The sequence below is a fragment of the Meriones unguiculatus genome, chromosome 3 (genome assembly GCF_030254825.1).
Source record: "Meriones unguiculatus strain TT.TT164.6M chromosome 3, Bangor_MerUng_6.1, whole genome shotgun sequence".
NCBI classification, from domain to species: Eukaryota; Metazoa; Chordata; class Mammalia; order Rodentia; family Muridae; genus Meriones; species Meriones unguiculatus.
This window is the reverse complement of record NC_083351.1, coordinates 165,860,540-165,883,989: the sequence shown is the minus strand read 5'-3', so window position 1 is coordinate 165,883,989 and position 23,450 is coordinate 165,860,540. Positions and strand designations below refer to the sequence as shown.

At 44.9% G+C, this 23,450-nt stretch overlaps 1 protein-coding gene across 2 annotated transcripts in view; it reads right to left on the bottom strand.

Moving 5' to 3' along the window:
- Positions 1 to 5,982: 5,982 nt before the first annotated feature.
- The window catches only part of Fam47e (family with sequence similarity 47 member E), a 30,698-nt gene continuing 13,230 nt past the window's right edge, over positions 5,983 to 23,450 (bottom strand). The window contains exons 4-8 of one of the 2 annotated variants that reach the window (XM_060380946.1): positions 17,614 to 17,715; positions 16,054 to 16,134; positions 10,235 to 10,390; positions 8,098 to 8,175; positions 5,983 to 6,748 (exon numbers count right to left, since the gene is read on the bottom strand). In XM_060380946.1, coding sequence (XP_060236929.1) covers positions 6,650 to 6,748; positions 8,098 to 8,175; positions 10,235 to 10,390; positions 16,054 to 16,134; positions 17,614 to 17,715 — 516 coding nt within the window. In that variant the 3' untranslated portion in view covers positions 5,983 to 6,649. The remainder of the gene's footprint in view (positions 6,749 to 8,097; positions 8,176 to 10,234; positions 10,391 to 16,053; positions 16,135 to 17,613; positions 17,716 to 23,450) is intronic. The other variant, XM_060380947.1, reaches the window with a different exon arrangement.

Below are 23,450 nucleotides of genomic sequence, written 5' to 3'. Positions count from 1 at the left end.
AAGACCCTCCACCTAGTCAAACACCTTCATATTGTTCTCTATGTTCTCAGGTTAGTTATATCTACTTCATCTGCATGTTGGATGATCCTGTGCTGCTTGCACTTCCTTCCACTTGGATTTTGGAAGACATATTATCACTTTGCTCTTATCCTAAAGGCTGTGAAGTGGTAAGAAGGCCAGGTTTAGATATGCTGTCTCAGCTCATTCATTCACAAGTCTGACAAGGTGCCAACTTTGAGCCCAGCAAGTCACTCAAGAAGGCATCGTAGCCCTCTGAGCCCTTGAAGTCAGTGTGCTTGAAGCATTTGCAACAGGCAGGGCTCTGAATAGAATTTAAACAAATCCGGAAAGAGTCCTAGCTTGGGAACTCAGTGTTCTGCAGCTGAGCCACAAATCTGGCGGCATAAAACCGTTCTCTTGGCTTCTTGCTGGGCAGCAGTTAAACACAGCAGGCTCATCCTGAGACAGTTGGTAGCCATGTGACAGGTGCCTCCCATTAACCAGGGGTGATCTGATCCACCAAGCCTGGGCATCAGTTAACCTTCAGTACGTGCCAGGGTCTGTTCTAAGCACTCTTATGTCTCCCTAATCCTTACCACATCGCTGGAGATAGAGCCATTATTATTATGATCATCCCTATTAAAGATGAGATGAGCTAGAGGAGACAGGCTAACGGATTTGTCTATGGCCATTCAGCTGGCAAGTGGCAGAATTTCCTTAGGTCATTCAGTTTTGTAAGTGCCAGGCCCTGTGCTGCAAAATTCCACATTTATTTACCTCATCACTTTGCTTCGGATGTTGCTTCATGAGCAATGATGTTTGCAGTACTGTCATCTGCTCCACCTGGGGTCAGTTGGAAACTCGGATTAATCTCTTATAGAAGAGTCTGTTAAAGTGGGGCTTTGCTGCTCACACTTTGATCCCAGCACTCAAGGAGTCAGAGACAGGCTGGCTTCTGTGAGTTTGAGGCCATCCTGGTCTACAAATCAAGTCCAGGACAGCCAAGGCTACACAGAGAAACCCTGCCTCAAATAAATAAATAAATAATTTAAAAAAGAAGAAAAGAGAAGTTCTGTAAAGTGTCCCTCACTCCCTCCCCATGCAACGTTTTTCAATGCTGCTCAATAAATACAGAGCAAAGCCCTCTGTTATAGACAGATACATAAAATCGCACACAGACAGCATGACAGATTCAGAAGAGAGATTCAGACTCACACAAGAGACAGAGAAGATGGGAGACATGCACACATAAAGTAGAGAACTCCAATCTGGGCTCAATCGTGATTAAATGACGCCAAGGAGAAGTGGTTTAGGTTAACTTCCTTAATGCAACACCCAATAGTTATTGGTGACTCTGAGCTTACTATGAACGCATTTAAACTGACAACATTTTGGTGCTTTGTGTGAGGAATCTGTGATGTACTTAATCTACTCATGAACTCAATAAACTCGTAGTTCTAAAAAAAAAAACATCCCCACCCGTGGTCCTCAGGCGTGGTGGCAGAAAACAGACATGTGGTTCAGTTCAGTAGCTCGAGACTCTCAGAAGAACGGAGAAGGTAAGCATTCCTCAGGGATGCTTGAGGAAAAGGGAAAAGGAGTGCAGAGACTCTTTCATTCCTTGTGATGCCATCAAAAGGCTCCACTCTGCAGGAGGTATTCAAGAGTCAGTGAAAAGCTGATCCCGTGGTCTGTTAATCAGGCCCATGCACTTCTCTGTCAGAGAACCTGTTTGGTTCCCAGCACCTACAGGTGTAGCTCACAGCCGCCTGTGAGTTCAGCTCCAAGGGATCTGTAAAACGAACTTTTATTCTCCTGAGGTAATTGTTTTCTCGGAAGCTTATTGCCTCCATCTGCTGACCTAGGCCTAGCCTTGGAAGCTTCTAGCCTGCATATAATCTAACCTAGGCCTAGAATGTTTTCAGCTGGACTCCCTGCCTAGTAATCTTACCCTTACTTGTTCTTACTGAGCTCTGTGCTGGCTGGTGCAATTCAGCTGTTCTGACTCAAACTCCTCTCCCAGCTGAGTAATTCAATCTGGCTTCTCTTTCTCGGCTCCTGAATTACTATGCTTGGCCTCTCTTCTCCTCTCTAATTTATCGCCTTTTCTGCCATTCAATTAGACATGATTTTCAAACATGGGTGCTTCCTTCTACAAACTAACCTTACCTTCATTGTTTGGGTAAGGTGTATATCCAAAGATGTATACCACCACACCTGGAGCTGAGCTTTTCTTTACTGAAACTTGCTCTACACCAGGCTGGCCTTGAACTCAGATCTTCTTGCCTCTGTCTCCTGGATAAAAGGTGTGTTTGTACACCAGCTGGATCACACAGACCTAAAGGTCTTTGGACGTGACCTCTGGCCAGAACAGCCATGTTCTGAATTAAAATTCCTCTACAAGAATCCAATACCCTCCCTCTCCTGATCCCTGAAGGCACCTGTACACACACATACACACAAATAATTTTTTAAAAATCAACTTTTCCTCTATATTTCAGTCGCTTCTCTCCACAGACACTCCTGTATTGCCTGATAACACCCGAACAAGGACTATCTGTGAGCTCAGCAACTTGGATTTCTCCTTGTAGCAGCTGATTGGCTGCTGCTTCTGTTGAATGGTTAGCTTTGTGCTAGAGATTTTTATGTCAGCTTGCCACAAGCTAGAGTCTTTTAGGAAAAGAGAACTGCAGTTTAGAAAATGCCCCCACCACACTGCCCTGTGGACCAGCCTGCGGTGCATTTTCTTGATTGATGATTGATGTGGGAGGTGCCACCCCTCAGCTGTGGTCCTGGGCACTAAAGGGAAGAGCAAGCCATGGGGAGTAAATCAGTGTGTAGCCCTCCTCTGGGTCCTCTGCTTCAGTTCCTGCCTCAAGGTTCCTGCCCTGCCTGAGTTCCTGCCGAGTCTTCCTTCAGTGATGGAGTAAGAATTATAAACTAAGCCCTCTCCTCCCCAAGTAGTTTCGATCATGTTTTATCACAGCCTAGAAACCCTAAGACAGTTGTCCACCAATTGAAGCTAGCCATGGGAACCTGAAAAGTCCTGGGCCTGACTGCAGCAAAGCCAGGCACACGGAAGACACTCTCTCCAGGGCAGCATATCCAGCCAGCACCACCTGCGGCTCATCACCTACATGCCCGCATCTGAGGACTGGATGCCAAAACCACACCCATGAATGCCGAAAGCCTGCCCATGACAGGGCTGGATGCCCTTTCTACTGGCTTGCAGCAGACCAGCTCTCCTTTTGACACCCCCCCCCCCCGTGGGCTTCCACGAGTGTGAGGCTATTTGATGGGTGCAACCGTGAATGGGTTTGGGAAATGTGGCCTTCAGATTTCTACCCTGTGCGGTGGGAAGAACACTAGAAGGGGTCTTGATGGCTGCAGACTGAAGAAGCAATAAGTTATCTCCCCCCTCCCTAAAGTTATTCTGAGTTTAGATTTGCTGATCTTGCTCAACAGACATCCACCCACACCAACATTTATAGACTTACTGAATGCTTATTCACCGCTGTGGTTTTCCACTTAACACTGGCTCTCATTGAGAAACCTATTTGGTCTATCATCATCATCATAATCATCACTGTCATCGTCATCATCATTACCATTTGGTAATTTGGAACAGAATAAGGACCACATGGACCTAAACCTGGCATTCCTTCTGCCTCAGGTTTTGGGGTGCTGGCATTATAGGCACGAGCTACCATGCAAAGTGCAGAAACTATTTTTAGAGCAAAAGCAGGAAGGCAATTGGCTAATGCTATGGTGCATGCACATAGACTCTATTTCAGGCCCAAAGTTTCTGAAGTGGACTGGCACTGCCCACCGTGTCCCTGTGTGCTCTGACCCTCATGGTTCCAGATGAAAATATTCAAACAATTTTTGTCCTTAGTGTTTTTTTTTTCCTCGTCACTCCCTAAACAGCACGATGTTACAATAATTTCTTAATTTGCATTTTGCTAGTTAGTGAACGTAAAGTAGCTAGGACTTGAAGTGCAGTGTGGGACACATGCCGGTCACCTGCAGGCACTTTATCATTTTGTGTAAGGGGCTTGAGCACCAGCAGATCTCACAGAACCCTGGAACCAGTGCCACACAGACGCTGCGCCATGGCTATCTACACTGAGCAAACACCCAATTTTTCTACTCTGGATATGCAGGTCTGAGTGTAAGGAGTAACAACCACTGGAAAAATTGTTCCTTAGCCTCCAGACTGCGCTGTGGATATAAAAGCTTGAAAAAAGCCACCCTCCAGCAGAAAACAGCAATATTTCAATTGACCGAGCAGCAGCCGTCACCAGCTGGCAAGGGTGAGCTCTTCATGCTCTGTGAAGAACTGGAAAGAGGCAGGTCGCAGTAGTGGCGGTGCCCACTTTTAATCCCAGCATTTGGAAGACAGTGGCAGGTGGATCTCTGTGTTCGAGGCCAGCCCGGTCTACAGAGCAAGTTCCAGGATAGCCAGGACTACACAGAGAAATCCTTTCTCGAAAAACCAAAACTAACCCAAACAAAAGGAAACAGGAAGACACTCAGGTGTCAGAGCGAGGAGACTTCTTCCTTAACGAGGAGAATGATTGACAAGTTGCAGAAAGCAGAGGGTTCCTTGGAGTTCCACTGAGTCTTGTTATAAAAACGCCAGGGTAGGATCACTGAGGCTCAGACCCTGTGTACATGAAGGTTTCAGTCATTCTGTTCACCAAGAGGTCCCATCAGCCAAATGGTTGGCTACAAAGAGCAAGCATGTGGAACAGGAAATGGATGAGAAAAATTGCTTAGAAATTACAGCTCTCAACCAGTTGTAGAAGTGAGTACCATTGAATTGATCTGCATTTTCTTTTCTGCCATGTCATGCATACACATTTTTCAAATACTTTTTTCTTATCTCTCAACTAATTTTCCAAAAGTTTTTCTCTTGTCTTTCTCAACTGAAGGTGTGTTACCAACAACCAAATTTAAAGTGTAATTCTGTGTAAGACTGCTGAGATGTGACAGGGAGGACCTGGGGAGTTGGCAAAATGCTCCCCGTGTAGGAATAAGAACCCACATTTGATTCCCAGCATCTATGTAGAAATTCGTAATGCCATGGCCTGTGATCTCAGTGTTGGAGGAGGAAGCAGGCAGATCTCTGAGCTTACCAGCTGGCCAGCCTGGCTGAATTAAAGAGGCCAGGTCCCAGTCAGAGACCCTGCTCAAAGGATAAAAGAAAAAGAGAGTGATGGATGGCCTATGAGGAACAACACCCAAGATTGACCTCTGACCTCCAGATGCACTCCTGCACACATGCAGCCATGATCATAAGCACGTACCCAAAAATCGTTTCTAAAGTTACTTTAATTTAAAATTTTATTTTCTGCTTGTAGAGGTGTTTTGCCTACATTCATGTCTGTGTACCACGTGCGTGTCTGGTGCCCGTAGACACTAGAAGAGAGTGTCAGGTTCACTGAAACTGGAGTTACAGATGGTTACGGGCCGCCGTGTGGGTGCTGGGAATTGAACCCTAGTTCTCTGGAAGAGCCAGAGCTCTTAACCACTGATCCAGCTGTGCAACGCCCCCAACTCCCTCCAGATAATTATATTTATATTTATGGATGCTGCTGGGTTGAAGTTTCCACAGTGGGCACTTACCATATTCTACTTAATAATTAAAACACATAACTTCCTGTAACTCTCACCTCTGTGGGTACCCACGTGCATGTACACACACACACACACACACACACACATGCATACAGACACACACAAATAATTTTTTTAATCTTTAAAAAGTAATAAAATATGTCAGCTTGATTTTCCTTTGAACTTTTTGACCTATGACCTTTTACTATAAGTACACATTTGTTAGCAAGACTAGCATGCCTAAGAGAGGAGAAAAACACCTCAGTTAGCTTAACTCAGTGAAAGAAAGGAATAATGTAAAAAAGAAATGAGGTACTCATTCAGAGTCCGCTACTCAAGTGAAGTAATAACAATGATTTTGCCTTTACTTACAATTTTATTTTTACAAAGAATCAATACACTAATGTAATTTTCATAACATAACATAACCTCGAGAAGACTTTGCGTGAATATTGATCCCGTAGTTTGTAAATACATAAAAATGTCTTTTTTTTTTTTTTTTTTTTAATGCACAGGAATGTTGGTACACAGTTGCAACTCAACCCCTGAGAGGCTGACATGGGGATGACTACTTGGAGGTCAGCTTGGCCTACATAGCAAGGCTCTGCCTGAAGAAGGTCAAACCCCAAAGCCAAACAAACAAGCAAAGAAAACATTGATCAATGGGGGCTGGAGAGACAGGCCAGCCATTAAGAGTACTCACTCACTGCTCTTCCAGAAGACTAAGGTTCAATTCCCAGCACCCACACGGTGGCTCAAAACTCTCTGTAATTCCAACTCCAAGGGATTCCTCTGTCCTCTGAGGGCCCCAACACTCATGTGCACACATCCATTGCAGACATACACAACTACACATAACTAAACGCAATACAAGAAATGATCAACTAAAGCATTTAGAAAAGCATTTGTGTTGGGTTTTATATTTACAGTTGCTACCAGGCTGACATTCCCACAGTGGGCATTTGCCATATTCTACTAAATAAATAAAATAATGGCGCAATACCCAAGTATGCCGTCAATAGATGCCGCCTCATCTTCTCCCAGGATTCCTCTCTGTTTGGGCGAGTCTTTTAGGAGCCTTCATATTTTCAGATTTAACTTTCTCCTCAGTGTATATCTTCTCAAGGAACTACAGGAAGAAAAAAAATCAGAGTCTCTTCATTAGAATGCCAGACAAAAATGGTATATCCTCCTGCTATAATGCGTCAGCTCAAAAGCTTCACTCTGACAGATTTCCTGATGCTAGACAAAATTTTGAGTTGACAATGTGAGTGAGAAGTAGTTGCTTAGCGTCAGAAATACTCAGAATGAATTCACCCTCATCCCATGCCCCACCCTGGCCCAGCCCAGCTCAGCAAAGGCTTAGGTTGTTAAAGGCCTGGGACCTACCTGGGTCATTGTAAACAATGTATAGACAATGGTTTATGTACATAAGAATATGCTCCCCTGTGATATATGTGAATACATACATACACAGAATACACATACATTATAGGTTAGAAAGAATGAATGTTCACATATACATTTAAGTGACAGTATATAAATGCATACACAGATATGTTTTGTGTATATGTATACCTGTGTATGTAATTTACATTTAGTTATTAGTTATTTTTTTCATTTCCTTGAGACACAGGCTCACTCTGTAGCCCAGGCTGGCCTTGAACTCACAGCAGTCATCTTTCTGCTTCAGCCTCTTGAGTGCTCACTTCATTTACTATAATGGATTGCTTCTTTCAGATGAAACTTTATCAGTAAGACAGTAGCTCTAGGCTATAAGAAAGAGGGATAAAATAGTGCCAGAGTCCATGGGACAGGTGTTCCCAAATGGCTCTGTTGATCCGTGGGCACCACCTCTCCGGAGTTCGTGCAGTAGAGAGGGCAGCCAGCATGTCAGGCATGTTCCCTTCTGCCCCCAGCCGACCTACGTGTGCATCACAGAAGGAATTAAAGTGACGGGATGAAAAGGGATGTTTTCACGGTATAAATAGTAAGGGAGCCATATATGACACAGGGCTGGGAAGATGGCTCAGTGGGTAAGAATGTTTGCTGCACAAAAATCTGAATTTGAGTCCCTGACACCTACTGAAAGTATCAGGCATGGCCAGACGTGGCCTGGCATGGGTCCAGTCGATTTCATGCTAACCCAAGCCACGTAAATTTGTCCTTAGACCTAGAGTGCAGGGGACTTAAGGAGTTCCTAGAGAGCTCAGAATGTGTTAGTAAGTCTCTGCAAGGCACGTGGGCTGCACCCCGACTCTCTTCACTTGGTCCTACGGAAAGTAGACTTCAAAGCAGCAGGAAGAAGCCTCTACAGTAGTGGACAGCCAACACTGCATTTTTATTTGACAGCATCCTTCTCACCCCAGGGTGGATGCCTGGGAGGGGTCTATTCTGATCACGTAGGAGTACTTCCCATCCACAGCGGTCCTCCTCAAAGCCCCTCAGCAGGGTTCTGCGAAAGGACTCTTCACTCACCCTGGGCAGCCTGTAGCCCCTGCTTAGAACGAAGTCCTTAAAGGCAGCTGTTCCGTGCAGGCCCGCAAGCAGCTTCTCCTAAAAGCGCAGTTTGAAAGAGCGGGTAAAGGCACTGTCGAGAAACTGCCATGAAGCCCCTCACCGCACGTGCTTTCTCCTGGGCTTCATCAGGTAAGGAATATGAGGGCTTTCAAAGACTCCTGATTTCATCTTTTTGCCCGTTTCTTTTTTCTTACCCTCATACGAAGGATAGGCAACAATTTATAGCAAATAGAAAAGTTTTGACTTGGAATGTCAAAACTTATCTACAACTTACAGATTTTTATTATTATTATTTTACATTTACTTAGTAAAGGAAGCAGGTGAGCCATCTCACCAGCCCCACTATATATATATATATATGTAGATATCTTACATCTCATATATAAATATATATATTTATATATAACATATATAAATATATATATATCTTATATCTCACCAGCACCATAATATATATAAATATTAGTTACAAAGGGCTCAGCAATCACAATAAACTTGCTTCAGTGCCAAACCCTCTAAGCATTCAAGCACCCTTTTGGTTTTTCTTTATATTTATTTGAACTCAAAAAGTGGATGTAGAAATTTGTGTACTTCAGGGTCATTTCGCCTTCCCAAACCAGCCAATCAAGGATGGTGAGAGCTCTTGAGTTCCTGCTAAGACTGTCGAGAGTGGCTCTCCTACAAACACACTGCGGCAGCACCTTCAGGGCACAGGCTATAATTGGCCCCGGGCTTTAGGGATGTGTGATTTACCAACAACACTGTAGGCCGGGCATGGCGGAGCATGCCTATAATCCCGGCACTTGGGAGGCTGAGGCAGAGGATCATGACTCCTAGGCCAGCGTGGACCACATATATGAGATTACACCTCAAAAAAATTGTTATAGGAGCAATCTTAGTGTTTGACTCCTTCCTGGGTCTAGGTCTCCTGATGGATAATGTTTACTGCAATAGTTATATCAGCCGTATTGCCCAAATGGAAAAGAGACCACTTCATTAGCTGACTGTAAGCACTCTGACAGACACCATAAATAGCTTTTGCCATCAAAATAAAATATTATGTTATGAATTAAATTCCTATGCATTTGGGCACTCCTAAGCCATGCATTCAGAAGTCCTCTTAAGCATTATTGGTATTATTTTGAAGTTTATACAGGAATGTTATGCTTATGGAGTTGTGGCATACAGCATTCCCAAAAGCAGCCTCTCATACCCAGCACTGGGAAGAGGATAATGACCACCATTCGTCCTGGTTTTTCAATCCGCAGAGTAGACTGATGGGCAATCACTAATGAAGCATCAGCCATATCCGAACACATATTCCCATGTATTTCCCATCTGGCATCTGGAGACACTCTGGTCTGTTGTAAAAGAGAAGAGGCCCACAAATGTGCTCGCCAGAGTCCTGCGAAGCATGTGTGAGCTGTTTCCAGAGCCACAGCGACGACCTTTGCTTCAGCAGATGTGTGTACACAAGAGGCCAGTGGGCATGCTTCTTATCTACAGTAGAGCAGGGTCACGTCTTGGTGATGTGGCTTTGCTGCTGCTGTGTCGCTTAACCTCTGACCTCTCTCTTAGAGAGACTCAGTTGCAACTGAATTCTATTAATGAAACACCCCAGGTGTGATTTTGAGTTCTTTGACAGTCACCTCGCATAGGAAACAACTTCATGACGTCATGCCAGTTCTGAGCACTGTGCTGGTCCCACCCCCTCTCCTGCCTTCAAACATTTGTTCACAGAACACATGGTTCAAAATGGTAGCGGTGGGGCTGTGTGGAGGCGCACACCTTCAATCTCACCACTCTGGAGGCAGGAGGATGTCTATGAGTTTGAGGCCAGCCTGGTCTATATGGGTGGAGTGCTAAGACAGCCAAGGCTATGTAGTGAGACCCCGTCTCAAACACAGAATGGTAGGAGTACTGTCCTGTCTGGCCGGAACCCAAACTTCCTTCTTACACGCTACGCATACCTCATCTTGCCTTTGTCACTGCTAAATTTGATACACAGGCCCTGAAACTTTAGGGGAACTTCTGTGCCTAACCTTATAGTCATTGTCTGTGGCCCAGACAACCAAATCTCAGCTCGTGTACATACCTGGTCCTGAAGCTGCTTTTTTAAATTTGTATCTTGAGCTTTGTATGAGATCTTGGGGTCGACCAAAGGTTCATCCGCTCTTTGCTTCTTCCACAAGTTGGTGTTCAGATACCAGGCTCCATACCTCATCTTCACCCTCTTTGGCTCAGAAGGAGTCTAAAGAAAGTAAACAAAATTCCAGAGTTGTTAGAGTCACTTATTTATTGGTTGTTTGGCTGTTTCAGTAATCTAAGGCTCGCCTTACAGAAGGTGTACTGTTATTTAGCGTTTACAGCTGGTTCTTGCCAAAGTATTTTTACAAAAGAAGCGGGGAACATTCATAATTAGGAAAACAGGAATGCCTAGGAACGCCATTGCACGCAGACAGGGCTAGGCTTGAATCCAGCCTTCCTTCTCTCGGGAGCTGTGAGTCCGTGAGCATACCACTTAAATTATTTGTCAACAGGTTTTTAACCCTGTATAAGGGTCCCAAGGCTTACAGGAGAGAACATATGCAAAGCAGTAGAAATCAGGTAAAAAAAAAAAAAATCACGTATTTCACCTGAGTGATGATCTTAAACAAGACCCAGTGAACCAGGCTATTTAGTTAAACTCACTAACTACAGCACTGTGCTCAGTCTTGGGAGCACTTGTCTCAGCCTTGAGAGCACTGTATTCAGCCTTGGGAGGACTGTGCTTAGCTTTGGGAGCACTGTTCTGTTTTTGATCAAACTGTTTCTTAGCCCTAACCTTCTGCCCTTTTCATGGAGAGGGAAAATATGAAGGAAGAGTAGACCTCACTCTCTGCTACTTCCACAGTTTGCTCCAAGAATGTAAAGAGGACTTCAAGATGGTTTGCAGCCAGATGCTGTGGCTACAATGTAGCATTGTCCTGACTTAACTCTTGATTGTAGCATAGAAACATGAAGTCACAATTCTGTCTCTGTGCTCACATTATTTGTTATCTATCTATCTATCTATCTTGGGTTTTTTGAGACAGGGTTTCTCTGTGTAACCCTGGCCGTCCTGAAACTCACTCTGTAGACCAGGCTACCCTTGAACTCAGAGATCTGCCTGCCTCTGCCTCCCACGCACCACTGCCTGGCACATTTATTTTTTAAGTTTTTGTTTTGTTTTGTTTTGTTTTACATATATGAGTGTTTGCCTGAGTGTATGTAGGGGTATCACTTGTATACCTAATGAATATTTAGGTTGAAGAGGGTGTTGGATCCCTGGAGCTAGAGTTACAGATAGTTGTGAGCCACCATGTGGGTGTTGGGAACTGAACCCAGGTCCTCTGCAAGAGCCACAAGTGCTCTTAACCACTGACCCATCTCTCTATTCCCATATATGTTTTAAATTATATGTGTGTGTGTGTGTGTGTGTGTGTGTGTGTGTGTAGGTATATACACAGGAGTACTGGTGCTGAGGAGCCAGAAGAAGGCATCAGTTTCTCGGAAATGGAGTTATGTGCAGTTGTGAGCTATCTAACATGGGTCCTGGAAACCAAACTTGGGTCCTCTGGAAGAGCAGTGAGCACTCTTCTCCTCTGGGGCACCTCTGGGGCTACTTCTCTTGGCCACATTTAAACTACATGCTGGAAAGTGTGGGACATTCTGGAGTTAAACAGCATATCTAAAACATCAAATATGGCAGCTTTTGGGGGCGGGGCTCCTGGGGTTGGACTCGGCACTCTCTTCTAGAACATGCCCATCTCACTCCTCCATTATGGACCCCTGTACTCCCTTCCTAGCTTCCGCTATTTCTGGTGACATCTTCCCCACCCGGCCAACTTAGAGTCTGCAGACTCCTCACAACACACCTTCCCTCCTTTCTTTACAACCAGTCACTGTCTGGTGTGCTGTGTAGATTTCATTATCTGTCTGCATCTCTTTGTGCCCTCTGGAACACAAGCTTTGGAGGCTGTATTCCCCTGGTACGGATTCCCCTGTATCTTCCTAGCATCTAGGACATTTAGACGGAGGCAGGTGCTCTATAAATATTTGCTGACTCACAGGGCTGTTTCTTAACCCTGCCACTGTTGACATTGAGGGTTTGATCATTCTTGGCTGTGGAGGGGTGGCTGACCTCTTCACAGTAGGATGATCATCAGTGTTCCTGGTCCCTGTCTATGAGATGCTAGTGACACCCCGCTGAGGTAGGACAACTCAAAATGCCATCTGCAAACATTGACAACTATCCTTGGGAGGAGGGGAAGGCGCCACACCTCTCTTAGCTTACTAAGCTTACTCAGCTTACCTCACTGAACTAAAAGGAGGGAAACAGAGAACGGGGTAAATGAGTGGGGGAGGAAATAGAACCCAAGCAAAGAACAGAAGTCGTTAGTCTACTGGTGATCTTACATGATGCAGCGCAAGCATGGTTTGTTCTCTGACGCCTCTATTGAAACTACCCATACCCTATATTTGTTGGATCGATGTTTTTTTTTTTTTCTTACGTGTGTACACACAAGACCTCATTCTGTTGCAGTTAATCATTTGCCTGTTGACTTTGCTAGACTGTAAGTCCTGAATGTAGGGAGTAGGAGACGCAGGCGAGACCTGGTGGCACGCTGTGCTTCCAAATAAGAAGCAGGTCGCACCGTGTCCCGGAAGTCAGAATACTGGACTCTGAAGTAGCATGAGTAGGCCATAGCTGGCCTACAGAGAGTCTGCGCTCTCCGTTTCTCCTTTAATGTGCTTCTTCTGCATAGAGACCCTGGTGGTGTGGACACTCACCATCCAGTCCGAGGCGATGTGCTAACCACTCACAGTGGATAGCTTCCACTATGTAAGGGGTTGCTCACGTGCAATAAAGCAGACACTGTCTCCAGAGAGGTTCATCTGTGTGCCCCCTACCAACCCACAGGCATTGCTGTCTTGTGGGGGAGCCGCCCTGGTAAAGATGGCAGCCCTCCAGTTTTGTGTCATTTGCTCCCAACACCTCTGAACGCACAGATGCTCAGAAATGTTTGTTGAATGAATAAACAAGCAGATGGGTGAATTGGCATATAGAGTGAAGAGAAAAATGGAAAGATAGCACAGTGCTATGAGGGTTGGGAAGTAACAATACAATCACCTCAACCAAGGGACCTAGAAGGAAAAAGACTTAAATAGCAAAAGAATTACATATGCCCTCATCTAAAAGGAGATAGAGATGCGCACAGGGAAAGGGAGGCTTCAGACAGGCATGTGTGAGCAGAGCCAGGGTGGGAGGGGTTGTAAAGAGCATCAGAGGGAGGAGTAGCGCAGTGTTGAGGAACTAAACTAAACCTAAGGATGGGGCCTTGCACCTCCAGAACACAGACCGGCTGTCCCTCCCACTTTCCACATTTGGAACACAGAGAAAAACAATAACCTGCAAGGTACCAACAGGGCCTCTGTAACCAGGACAGTAGTCCCTGAGAGAAAGGGACAAACAAAATAAGTGCCATAATTGTTCACTGCAGAGAAAGGGTCTCCAGGGCACAGGGGGAGGAGGAGCTGAGCAGCAGCCCAAGGGACTCACCAATGGAGGAAACAAAAGAATCAAGAGCCCACGGAGAGCCAGGCTGCGGAAGTTCACAGCACAGAGCACCAGAAGAGAAAGGGCTGCACAGTGTGTGTGTGTGGGGGGGGGGGAGGGTGTCTCTGCTCACGCACAGGAAACCACCCCAAGATCAAGGAAAGAACCAGCTAAATGCACTGGAGGGCAAGCGCCTGATGAGCACAAGGATGAGATCAGTAGCTCCTGAAGACTTAAGGGTTCATAAAACCCCAAGAAGAACATGCTTAAGGTTTTGCTCAGTACTGTGAAATAATTAGTCCAAGACGAAACATCACTTTGTTCTTTACCTTAAAAGCAAGACCAGATTTCTCCAAATAACTTGATTGTAGCCCAGAACAAGTTTCAAACCTGTTTATTAAAGATGCCAAAGTACCCAAACACCCATTAACGTGAGATCTACAGTGCATAGCATCTACTCACGAAACCATCAGGCACGAAGAGATACAGGAAAACAGAGTGTCCCTCGAAGACCTAAAGGAGCTCATGAAAACCGACTCAGAGCACCTACAGGGGTTATGATGCAAAGATATCGAAGCACTCTCTGAAACTCTATCTCCTGTGTTCCAAAGATTAAATAGACATGGAAGACAGAAGAACGTCAAATGTCTAGACGTGAAGTTTGTAATTATGAGACAAAATCATAAACATTTCGGAAAAAGAAGTCACAGAGTTTAAAGACCGCTCAATTGAAAACATAAACAAAGGACAAAACAATTGAACGGAAGTGGTGAGTTGGGACGCAGCCTCAAGCCTGCTTGCGTGCAATTCAAATGTAGGGCAAGGGCGGAGAAACCGAAAACAAACTTGAACTGTCAGAAAGTTTTTCCAAAGCTTATGAAAGAACTACATTGTACATACGTATGAAAATATCAAAACGAAATCCCTTGTTTTGCACAAGTAATATATACTAATAATTTTAAAAAAGCAAAAAAAATCTATAAAAATATAAGCCCATAGGTTGAAGAAGCTCAATGAATACCTAGTATATCTAAAAGGAAAGGCGTGTATGTATGTGTGGTGTGTGTGTGTGTGTGTGTGTGTGTGTGTGTGTGTGTGTGTATTTAAAACATCAACAAGAAGAAAAATATAAAAGCAGCCAAAGAAGAAAGCACATTCAGAAAAGCAGGTCAAGCATCTCAAAATATTCATCATAAATAATCCAATCAAGACGATGGAGCAATAGCTTCGTACTGCTGAAATAATAGCTCCCTACCCCCTATCCCCCCACCCCTCCTTCCTGGCACAGTCAGGAACCTGAGGGGAGTAAACAGGAGGCAGGAACTGCCTAGGGTGAGCTCAGGGTAAGACCTCCGATGGGCACTACCAGAACAGACTTTTTGGGAGGTAGGCTTTGTTGAGCAGCTCTTTTAATTGGGGGGCAGAGGACGGGGACAAAGTCTTTTTAAATCTTTGGCGAGTGGGTAGAGGCTTTGGGGTGAGTGCATGTCACTGGCCTGACCTTGCAGGGAGAGAGGAAGTTTAACCTGGCTGTGCGACATTCTCTAGCGTGAGCAAGGGGGGGGGGTGCAGGAGTGCACTGGGGCATGCAGGCCTGGGGCAGGGGAGGGAGTGCTCCCCACTCCTATGACTCTCAAGATTTCTGGGGTTGGACACGACTGGACCCCTGACCCCACTCCTGCTCTGGACCAGCTCCTCCTTGCTCCATGGTATCCCTGCCCCACGTGTGTGTGTGTGTGTGTGTGTGTGTGTGTGCAACAGTCCTTTACTGTTTGAGTAAGGGCTTCTCTGTTTCCTGCTGAGATGCCAGGCTAGCCGGCTGTGAACTTCTGGGGACAGCCCCCACTCACCTCGCTGTCACCATCTCACCTGGGAGCGGAGCTCTCAGACACGCACTACTGTGTCCGGCTTCAGGTGATCTAGAGATCTAAACTGGGCTCATAATCCATTTACCTGCTGAGCCATGTCCCCACCCTGAGAGAAGCCTCTAGGGTCGCACACCTTTGATTCTGTTTTTCTCTTCAGAGAAGCAAAACTACAGGGTTAGACAAGAGAAGAACAATTACAGGCAATTGAGAGCTAATTAGAGTTAACGCTCTGTTTTTGACTTTGAGGGAAGACACGCCCCCCTCCACACCAGCCGCCTGAGTCTGTTGTTCAGTCCTGAAATGTGCGCTTGTCTGCACCGGCAGTTAAACGGAAAGTTAAGACTGTGTCCGAGCCACTTCCCTTCAAAACGCTGACATAACTTTCTTTTTCCCAACATGCTTCAGGGTTTGCGTCAACTTTGTTTATGTTATGCGGGGTGGAGAGATGCTGAGGTTAAAAGCACTTACCGCTTTTCCAGAGGACCGAGGGTCACTCCAGCGCCCACAGGGTGCTCGCACGAAGGGTTGACCAAGGATGAAGAGTTTGTTCTGTACAAGATTGACATGGACTCATAACTACCTGTGATGCCAGATCCAGGGAATCCAGGGCCTCTGGCCTCTTCAGGCATCCGCACTCTGTATACACACACACACACACACACACACACACACACATACACACACACACACACACACACACGCACACGCATAACTAAAAATCTATTTTTTAAAATTTTTAATAAAATATGATGTGTGATCAATTCAATTCAAATAAAAATTCAAGAATTCTTTGGGCATAAGATTAACAGTGCTCACAGTCATTATTGAACATAATACAACTCTTGCTTATAAATAATAAACACTCATCAATAATCCTACTAGATGTTACAGTTTCAACATAGGGAATACACAAAAAGTGTCCCTGAAAATGGGCAGTTGGTAACGATTCTGAATGATATGTCTTTTTTTTTTAAGATTTATTTAATATGTATGCCTGCATGCCAGAAGAGGATACCAGATCTCATTCTAGATGGTTGTGAGCCACCATGTGGTGTCTGGGAATTGAACTCAGGACCTCTGGAAGAGCAGCCAGTGCTCTCAACCTCTGAGCCATCTCTCCAGCCCCTGATATGTCTTTTTTACATAACCCACTACCATAGATACTAAATATTTATTCTCTTATCAAATACTTATTAAATGAGATAACATTCCAAGAGGTCTGCTTTAAAAGGACGGAGCCCCGCCACAGAGGGCCTCTGAAAGGCTCTACCTTGCAGAGTATCAAAGCACATGCTGAGCCTCATAGCTGACCTTTGGGCAGAGTGCAGGGAACCTTATGAAAGAAGGGGGAAATAGTAAGACCTGGAGAGGAGAGGAGCTCCACAAGGAGAGCAACAGAACCAAAAAATCTGGGCACAGGGGTCTTTTCTGAGACTGATACTCCAACCAAGGACCATTCATGGAGACAACCTAGAACCCCTGCACAGATGTAGCCTATGGCAGTTCAGTGTCCAAGTGGGTTGCAGTTCAGTGTCCAAGTGGGTTCCATAGTAATGGGAACAGGGACTGTCTCTGACATGAACTGATTGGCCTGCTCCTTGATCACCTCCCCCTGACGGAGGAGCAGCCTTACCAGGACACAGAGAAAGACAATGCAGCTGGTCCTGATAGACTGGGAACAGAAGGAAAGGGAGGAAGACCTCCCTTATCAGGGGACTTGAGGAGGGGCATGTGTGGAGAAGGGGGAGGGAAAATGGGGTTGGGAGGGGAGGAGGAAGGGAGCTATGGGGGGGGATACAAAGTGAATAAATTGTAATTAATAAAAATTAAAAATAAAAAGCTGGAGCCCCCAGAAAACCAGAACTCAAGAACACTTAAGGCTTTAGCAGAACCCATTTTCCTTAGCTTTTCTGGTTCGCTCTCTTGTGTTTTCTGGAGTCTCCTCCCATGCTCTGCTTTATGGTGCAGCTCTGCCTCCTGCAGTTTAGCCAGGCTCATATCTTCACTCCTCTCCAGCTCTCCACATACTTGGCTCAGCCTCCTCAGGTGAAGAGTGTCACAGCTGTGTCGGGTCTGACGGCCAATGTCAAACTGCTCCAGGAGGAACTCTTCATCGATGGTGGAACTTCCCTGCAAGAACGCTGCAATGCATGACTGGAAGCCAGATGGGGAGGAGCTCCCTGCTTCTCTCCCTCACCTCAGGGAATGGCTGACCACTTCTGGGGAGCGGGTTGTTTGGAGGAAAAGGAGACAAAGCTCAGGGAGCATTCACTGGAGACAGAAGCACCTGGGGGCTGGATGGCTTTGGCAGACACCTGCAGGAAGCTGAGCATCCCTGAGGAAGTACAGTCTGACCCAAAGCAAGTTTGTTTTTCTAGCACTTTGTAACAGGGCCATTCCTAGAGTGCTTTCCAGGTACTCCATCTTTAAAAAAGAAAAAAAGTATATGTGTGTGGTTGTTGCACATCTATGCCACATGCGAGGCCAGAAGAGGGAGCCGTGTGCCCTGTAGCAGGAGCTGTGGGTAGTTGTGAGCTGCCATGTGGGTGCTGGGAAAGGAACACAGGTCCTCTTAGCCACTGAGCCATCATCTGTCCAGACCCTCCTCAAGGGAGCTGTCCTCTCCATGCCCTGCTCAAAGAGGCCATTTCAACCACATTTTGTTCTCCGAATAACTTCGTCTTTTCCTGCCCCCTGGACACAGTTGGTAGGGGTGGGAATGGATGCAATGAGTGGCTCAAAGGGATGACTATTGTCCTGGGATATGGCCCAACACCGGAAGATAAACAGATAAAGAGACAGCAGAGTTCCACTGTGGGAGATAAAAACTGAGAAGCAGAGAGCGTGAGTTGGAGTTGGAGGTGAACAGAGTTTATGGAGAGGAGCTGTGAAGAAGGGTCAGAACCTCAAAGGGATGGAGCAACCTCAGAACAAGGCTGAGGCAACTGTAACATTAGTTCAGAAGCTGATTCCAATAGCCTGTTTCTAGGTTGCCTAGCAACCTGATGTCATCACCTGTCACCACCATGGAAGCACAGGCCAGATAAAGGCAGCCAGGCCACCTAACACATTCCCTCTCTTTGACTCTCTCTCTGGGTCACCTCCTTCTCTCCTATGCTCTCTCTCCTCTTACCCTCTCCCACTGTCTCTCTGCCCCTAGCTCCCCTCTCCCTTTCCACAATAAACTGCCTTAGCTATACCAAATACGTTGCGGTGGATTCTTAATCTTTATTATAACATTGGTGCCGAGAACCAGTGGGGGCTCTTCCGGCAATGTCTGGGCATACCAGAACCCCTTTGCCCGTCATGCCCGTCTGCAGCAGGTTTGCCTTCTGTTCCAGCGACCGTTAGGCAGGACCACCGCTGAGGTATGTCTGAGCCATTTGTCTGCGAATATGATCTTCTATCCTACTGAGGAGTCCACTTCCACCACGTGGATCTAATCAACCCTCCCCACCTCCTCCCGAAGTTGTTCTGCAAGACTCCAAGCAAGCACTCTCCCCCACCCTCCCCCCTTCAATGGACTCTATTACAAAAATCTGGCTACATTCAAAGCCCCCCCCCCAATGACATACCCAATTCCCAACTATTTACTGCCACAGACAAATGGTTTCCAAATACTTTCTAATCTTGCTTTGCTCCAAGCTCTCTAAGTTTTATCCCTAAGAATCTACTTCCCAACCGTTAAAAAAATCTTCTCTCACTGGTTTCTTTGCACTCTGCACTCAAAATAAAAACGTTTATCTTGAGATTATACTGTGAACACTTATCTAAGGATTTATAATTTGCTCATTGCTCACGGTGTTTATAATTTAAGTTCAAACTCTTGTTAAAAATATGTATATATGTACATATATGTTTGTAACATCTGTAGAAACACAGATGTTTTTAAACAGCATCCATGTCCACCAACACAGCTAACAACCTGCCATGTGACTCCACAAGCTTAAGATGACCATGTGATGTAAGGCAACACTCTCTATTTATTATTTCCTCTCCTTTTTGGACTAAGCAAGCAATGTCTCACCTCAAATTGGTATGGATTTTTATAAAAATTCAAAGTTATGTTTTTTACAATATACTCTATATTCCTGGTTCAAAAATGTGTCTTATATGGTGATAAACTTCCAAGGTTATAAAGGTCTTTTCAGATTAACAAGCTAATTTTAAATGTCTAACTACTTATGCCTTTGCTAGTTCTTGGACTGATGAATGAATGCTGTTTCTCCTGCCACCAGCTGCCTGTGTTTAGGGTTCACCTCTAAGATTTCTGGCTAATGGAGCTGGCATAATGAATTCAAGTATAATTTTAAAGTTGTTTTATACTGTTCTACTGTATTGCTGACTCTAGAAACAAGTTATTGGTTACTCTTTCTCAGGCCAGTCATGTATTAGTGTCCAGGGTCAATAAGTAAAACCTTGTGCTTAAATAATCTTAAAACTTGTAACTGTTAGGATCAAATAAAATGATGATGATGTGCACAGCAGATTTTATACGAAAGATGCTTTTAATTTGGAATATATTAATTCTAGAAACATTGAATTGCTTACAATGTTAGAACTTGGTTACTATACTCTATCTTTGCACTCAGAAGGTTAAAAATCACTGCCTTAAACATGCTTACCTTTGCTTTTGCTAGCCTATAATATAACTTTTAAACTTTTATAAGCTATGGACTTTTTATAAACTAAATCGTACGAAAAAATTTTAAAACCCTATAATGCTATGCCAAAAAAAGAAAGTTCCCAATCTCTTTATAGACTATGTTCATGATTTTTAAGGCTCCAACTTCACAGGGATGAAACCTAAAATCCTAATCTTTAATTGATGATTGAGAAATGTAAGTTAATAGTCAGTCATCTTATAAATGATCAAATCCTTTAACGTGTCCAGGTTTTGACGAATTAAACTCATAGCTATGTTTTTAAATTGCCTGTCGCAGATTCTAACAACACATACATGGCTGGCCGCCATGTTGATTTTGGGTGGATAAAGAAGGTGGAGCCATGACTTCACCGCCATCTTGACTAAGGGCAGTCACATGACTGGCTGCCAAAAAGTAACTAGAAATGAGCAAAATTTGTCTATTTAGATCGACTTGAGATAGACAAGGTCTCACTGCCATCTTAACTAAGGGGGTAAGGACAGTCCCTGACCCCCCATATAGGAATTGTTTAAGTGGATTTTAAAGTTTCAAAAGCCTAAGAGGAGCCTTCCAGACAGGCTTAGCTACAGCAGAAGACCATGCTCCAGGCCCAGACCTTGGCTGCTGCCCTGAGGTCATCAGCATTTCCACAGAGGAAACATGAGGTCTGAGATGCCAAATCCCCATTAAGGCCCAGCCTGAGTCGACTCCACCATGGACCTGTTTCAAATGCAGCCAGGAAGGACACCAGTCCCACAACTACCTCAACAAGCCATGCCCTGCCTACCGGCAGCCTGGCCTCTGGAAGTCGAAATGCTCCCACACATGCTAGTCCTCTGTGCAGAGACATGGAGGCCTTTGAGTTCCTTAGCCTGGCAGAGGACTGAAGGCTCCCAGATTCACACTCAGGTCCCACGGTCACATTGCCAACTTCTGTCATGGGAGGCTCGGATACCTTCTGAGTCCTCTTTTCATGTGCAGGGGACCAGGCCTTAAGCCTCACTCTTAGAGCTGCTGCTGTCAGATCTAGACACAGTCTACCTTGTTACCAGACTCAAAAAGCAGGTCTCAGATGTAACCTTTTACCATTCCTTTAACTAAACAACAGTGGCTGCTCGCAGCAATCACCATGTTTCATGGTAAATAGGAAAAAAGGCCTAAGGATACAGAAGCTTAAGGTATGAGGACCTAAAAAAGGTATTTTAGGGTCTACAGAGGTGATTTAAGGTATCCAAAATAAATAGATAGGTAAAAGTGCTTCAGATTTTGTCCTGCTGCTATCCAATGATAGTAGTAAAACTGTTCAGAGCTTTGACATTAATCACTGGAACTCTGTGATTTATTAATCTAACTCTGATAAAACATTCTACTATATGATCCACTATCATAGTTTCAGACTCAGGATTTTAAATTTTCTTTTTAAAATTTTGTCTTTTAAGAGCAGACTTTAAAATGTTTTTCATTGTGCTAGCTTTATATATATCCAGTCTTCTGAATAGAGGGAATCAGCTTCTCTCTCGTGGTACAAACCATACTACATACTACAAATCATACTAAAAATCAAGATCAAGTGAGTTTTTTTGTTGTTGTTGTTTTGTTTGGGTTTTTTGTTGTGTTTGTTTGTTTGTTTTTGCCCCTTCTACTTCATGGAAGGCTTCTGTCTTCCCTGAGCTCATCTCAAAGAGAGTTCATGATGTTAACTCAAAAGTAATTTTCCAAGCTTCTGCTACGCTAGGACACAGAGATGTGTGTCTACTGCCTTTTTCTATGATTTATATTTCATTGCAGATTATAATGGTGATGCTAGCATGTCTGCAAACCTAAAATGTATTCTTGTAAGCTACAGGAAATCTACCCAAATCTACCTCTCAGGTTGAATGGACTCTAGGTACCTCCTGCCAACCAACAGCTTAAGTTTCTCACCTGTTGCCTCAGGGGGTAGGATTCTCCCCCACCCCTTTCCCTAGTTTTAAGACTCCCCTCCCCCAACCACCAAAACCATGGGTCCAAAAAGTTTCAAATATGCACCTAAAAAAATTTTCACCCAAGCTTACTTAACTTTGTCTTCTGTTCAAATAGATGTCCCAGTATCCTGCCAGGTCCAGGAGTTTTCTACATCCAAGGCAGCACCAAAGCAGCTACCCAGTCTAACCTCGCAGATTGCGTCAAGCCAGACCTGCATTTTCCTTCCTGGTTGAAGATGTTCTCACAGATCCTGGACCCAGCAATGAGACAGCTGGCTCTCCCAGGACTTTGCCAGTACACTCCAACTCCTTTAGTGTCCCCAGAGATCTTGCTGTCCCCAAGTCAGCAGGAAGCAGTCTTTTCTGAACACAACGCTCTCATTCCCACCCCACCACCCCTTCCTAAATTTGCCATTTTTAATTAAAGAAAAAGGGAGGAATGTTAATCCACAAGCCGATCCCTACAGCCTGCTTCTAGGTTGCCTAGCAACCTGATATCATCACCTGCAACTGCCATGGAGGCATGGGCCAGATAAAGACATTGGCCTGGCACCTCTCTCTCTCTCTCTCTCTCTCTCTCTCTCTGTGTCTTTCTCTCTCTGGGGGATCTCCTTCTCTCCTATGCTCTCCCACTGTCTCTCTGTCCCTAACTCCCCTCCCCCTTTCCACAACAAACTTCCTTCCTTATAGCAAACATGTTACAGTGGACTCTTAGTCATTATTATAACAACAGTAACGAGAAAAGAATAGAACAAGCACAATCAATGAAGTGAAAGAATCAGTTGTGTAGAAGAAAAGTGCAAGTTAGTCCTAGTGGCTCACACCACAGACTGGTGTGATAAAAGGAGAAGTTAGAAAACAGACTTCTCTGCTATATAAGAAAGGAAAGCTCTATATAGCCACCTTTAAGATGTTCCGTAAGGATTCTTAAATTTCCCCCCAGGCAGAACAATCTCCAGCAATAGGAATGAGAGAAGGGGTGAGAATCGGACAGTCCCATGCAGCTGGATTAAAGACAGTCAAGCAGCGCTGTGGGTGGCAGGCGGAAAACATCGTCTCCTTAATCATGGTGGTTATTCTGGCACAGGCACGTGGCCCATGCAGAGACAGGAAGTCCTGGTTTCTGCTCTTTTGGAAAAGGCTGCTTACCAGTACAATGCAAGCTGAATGAACTTTGGTGATGACTTTTGTCGTCCATTGCTTGAGGAAAAGAATGAAGTCAGACAGAGGGATCAGCAAGACATGAGGACAGCAG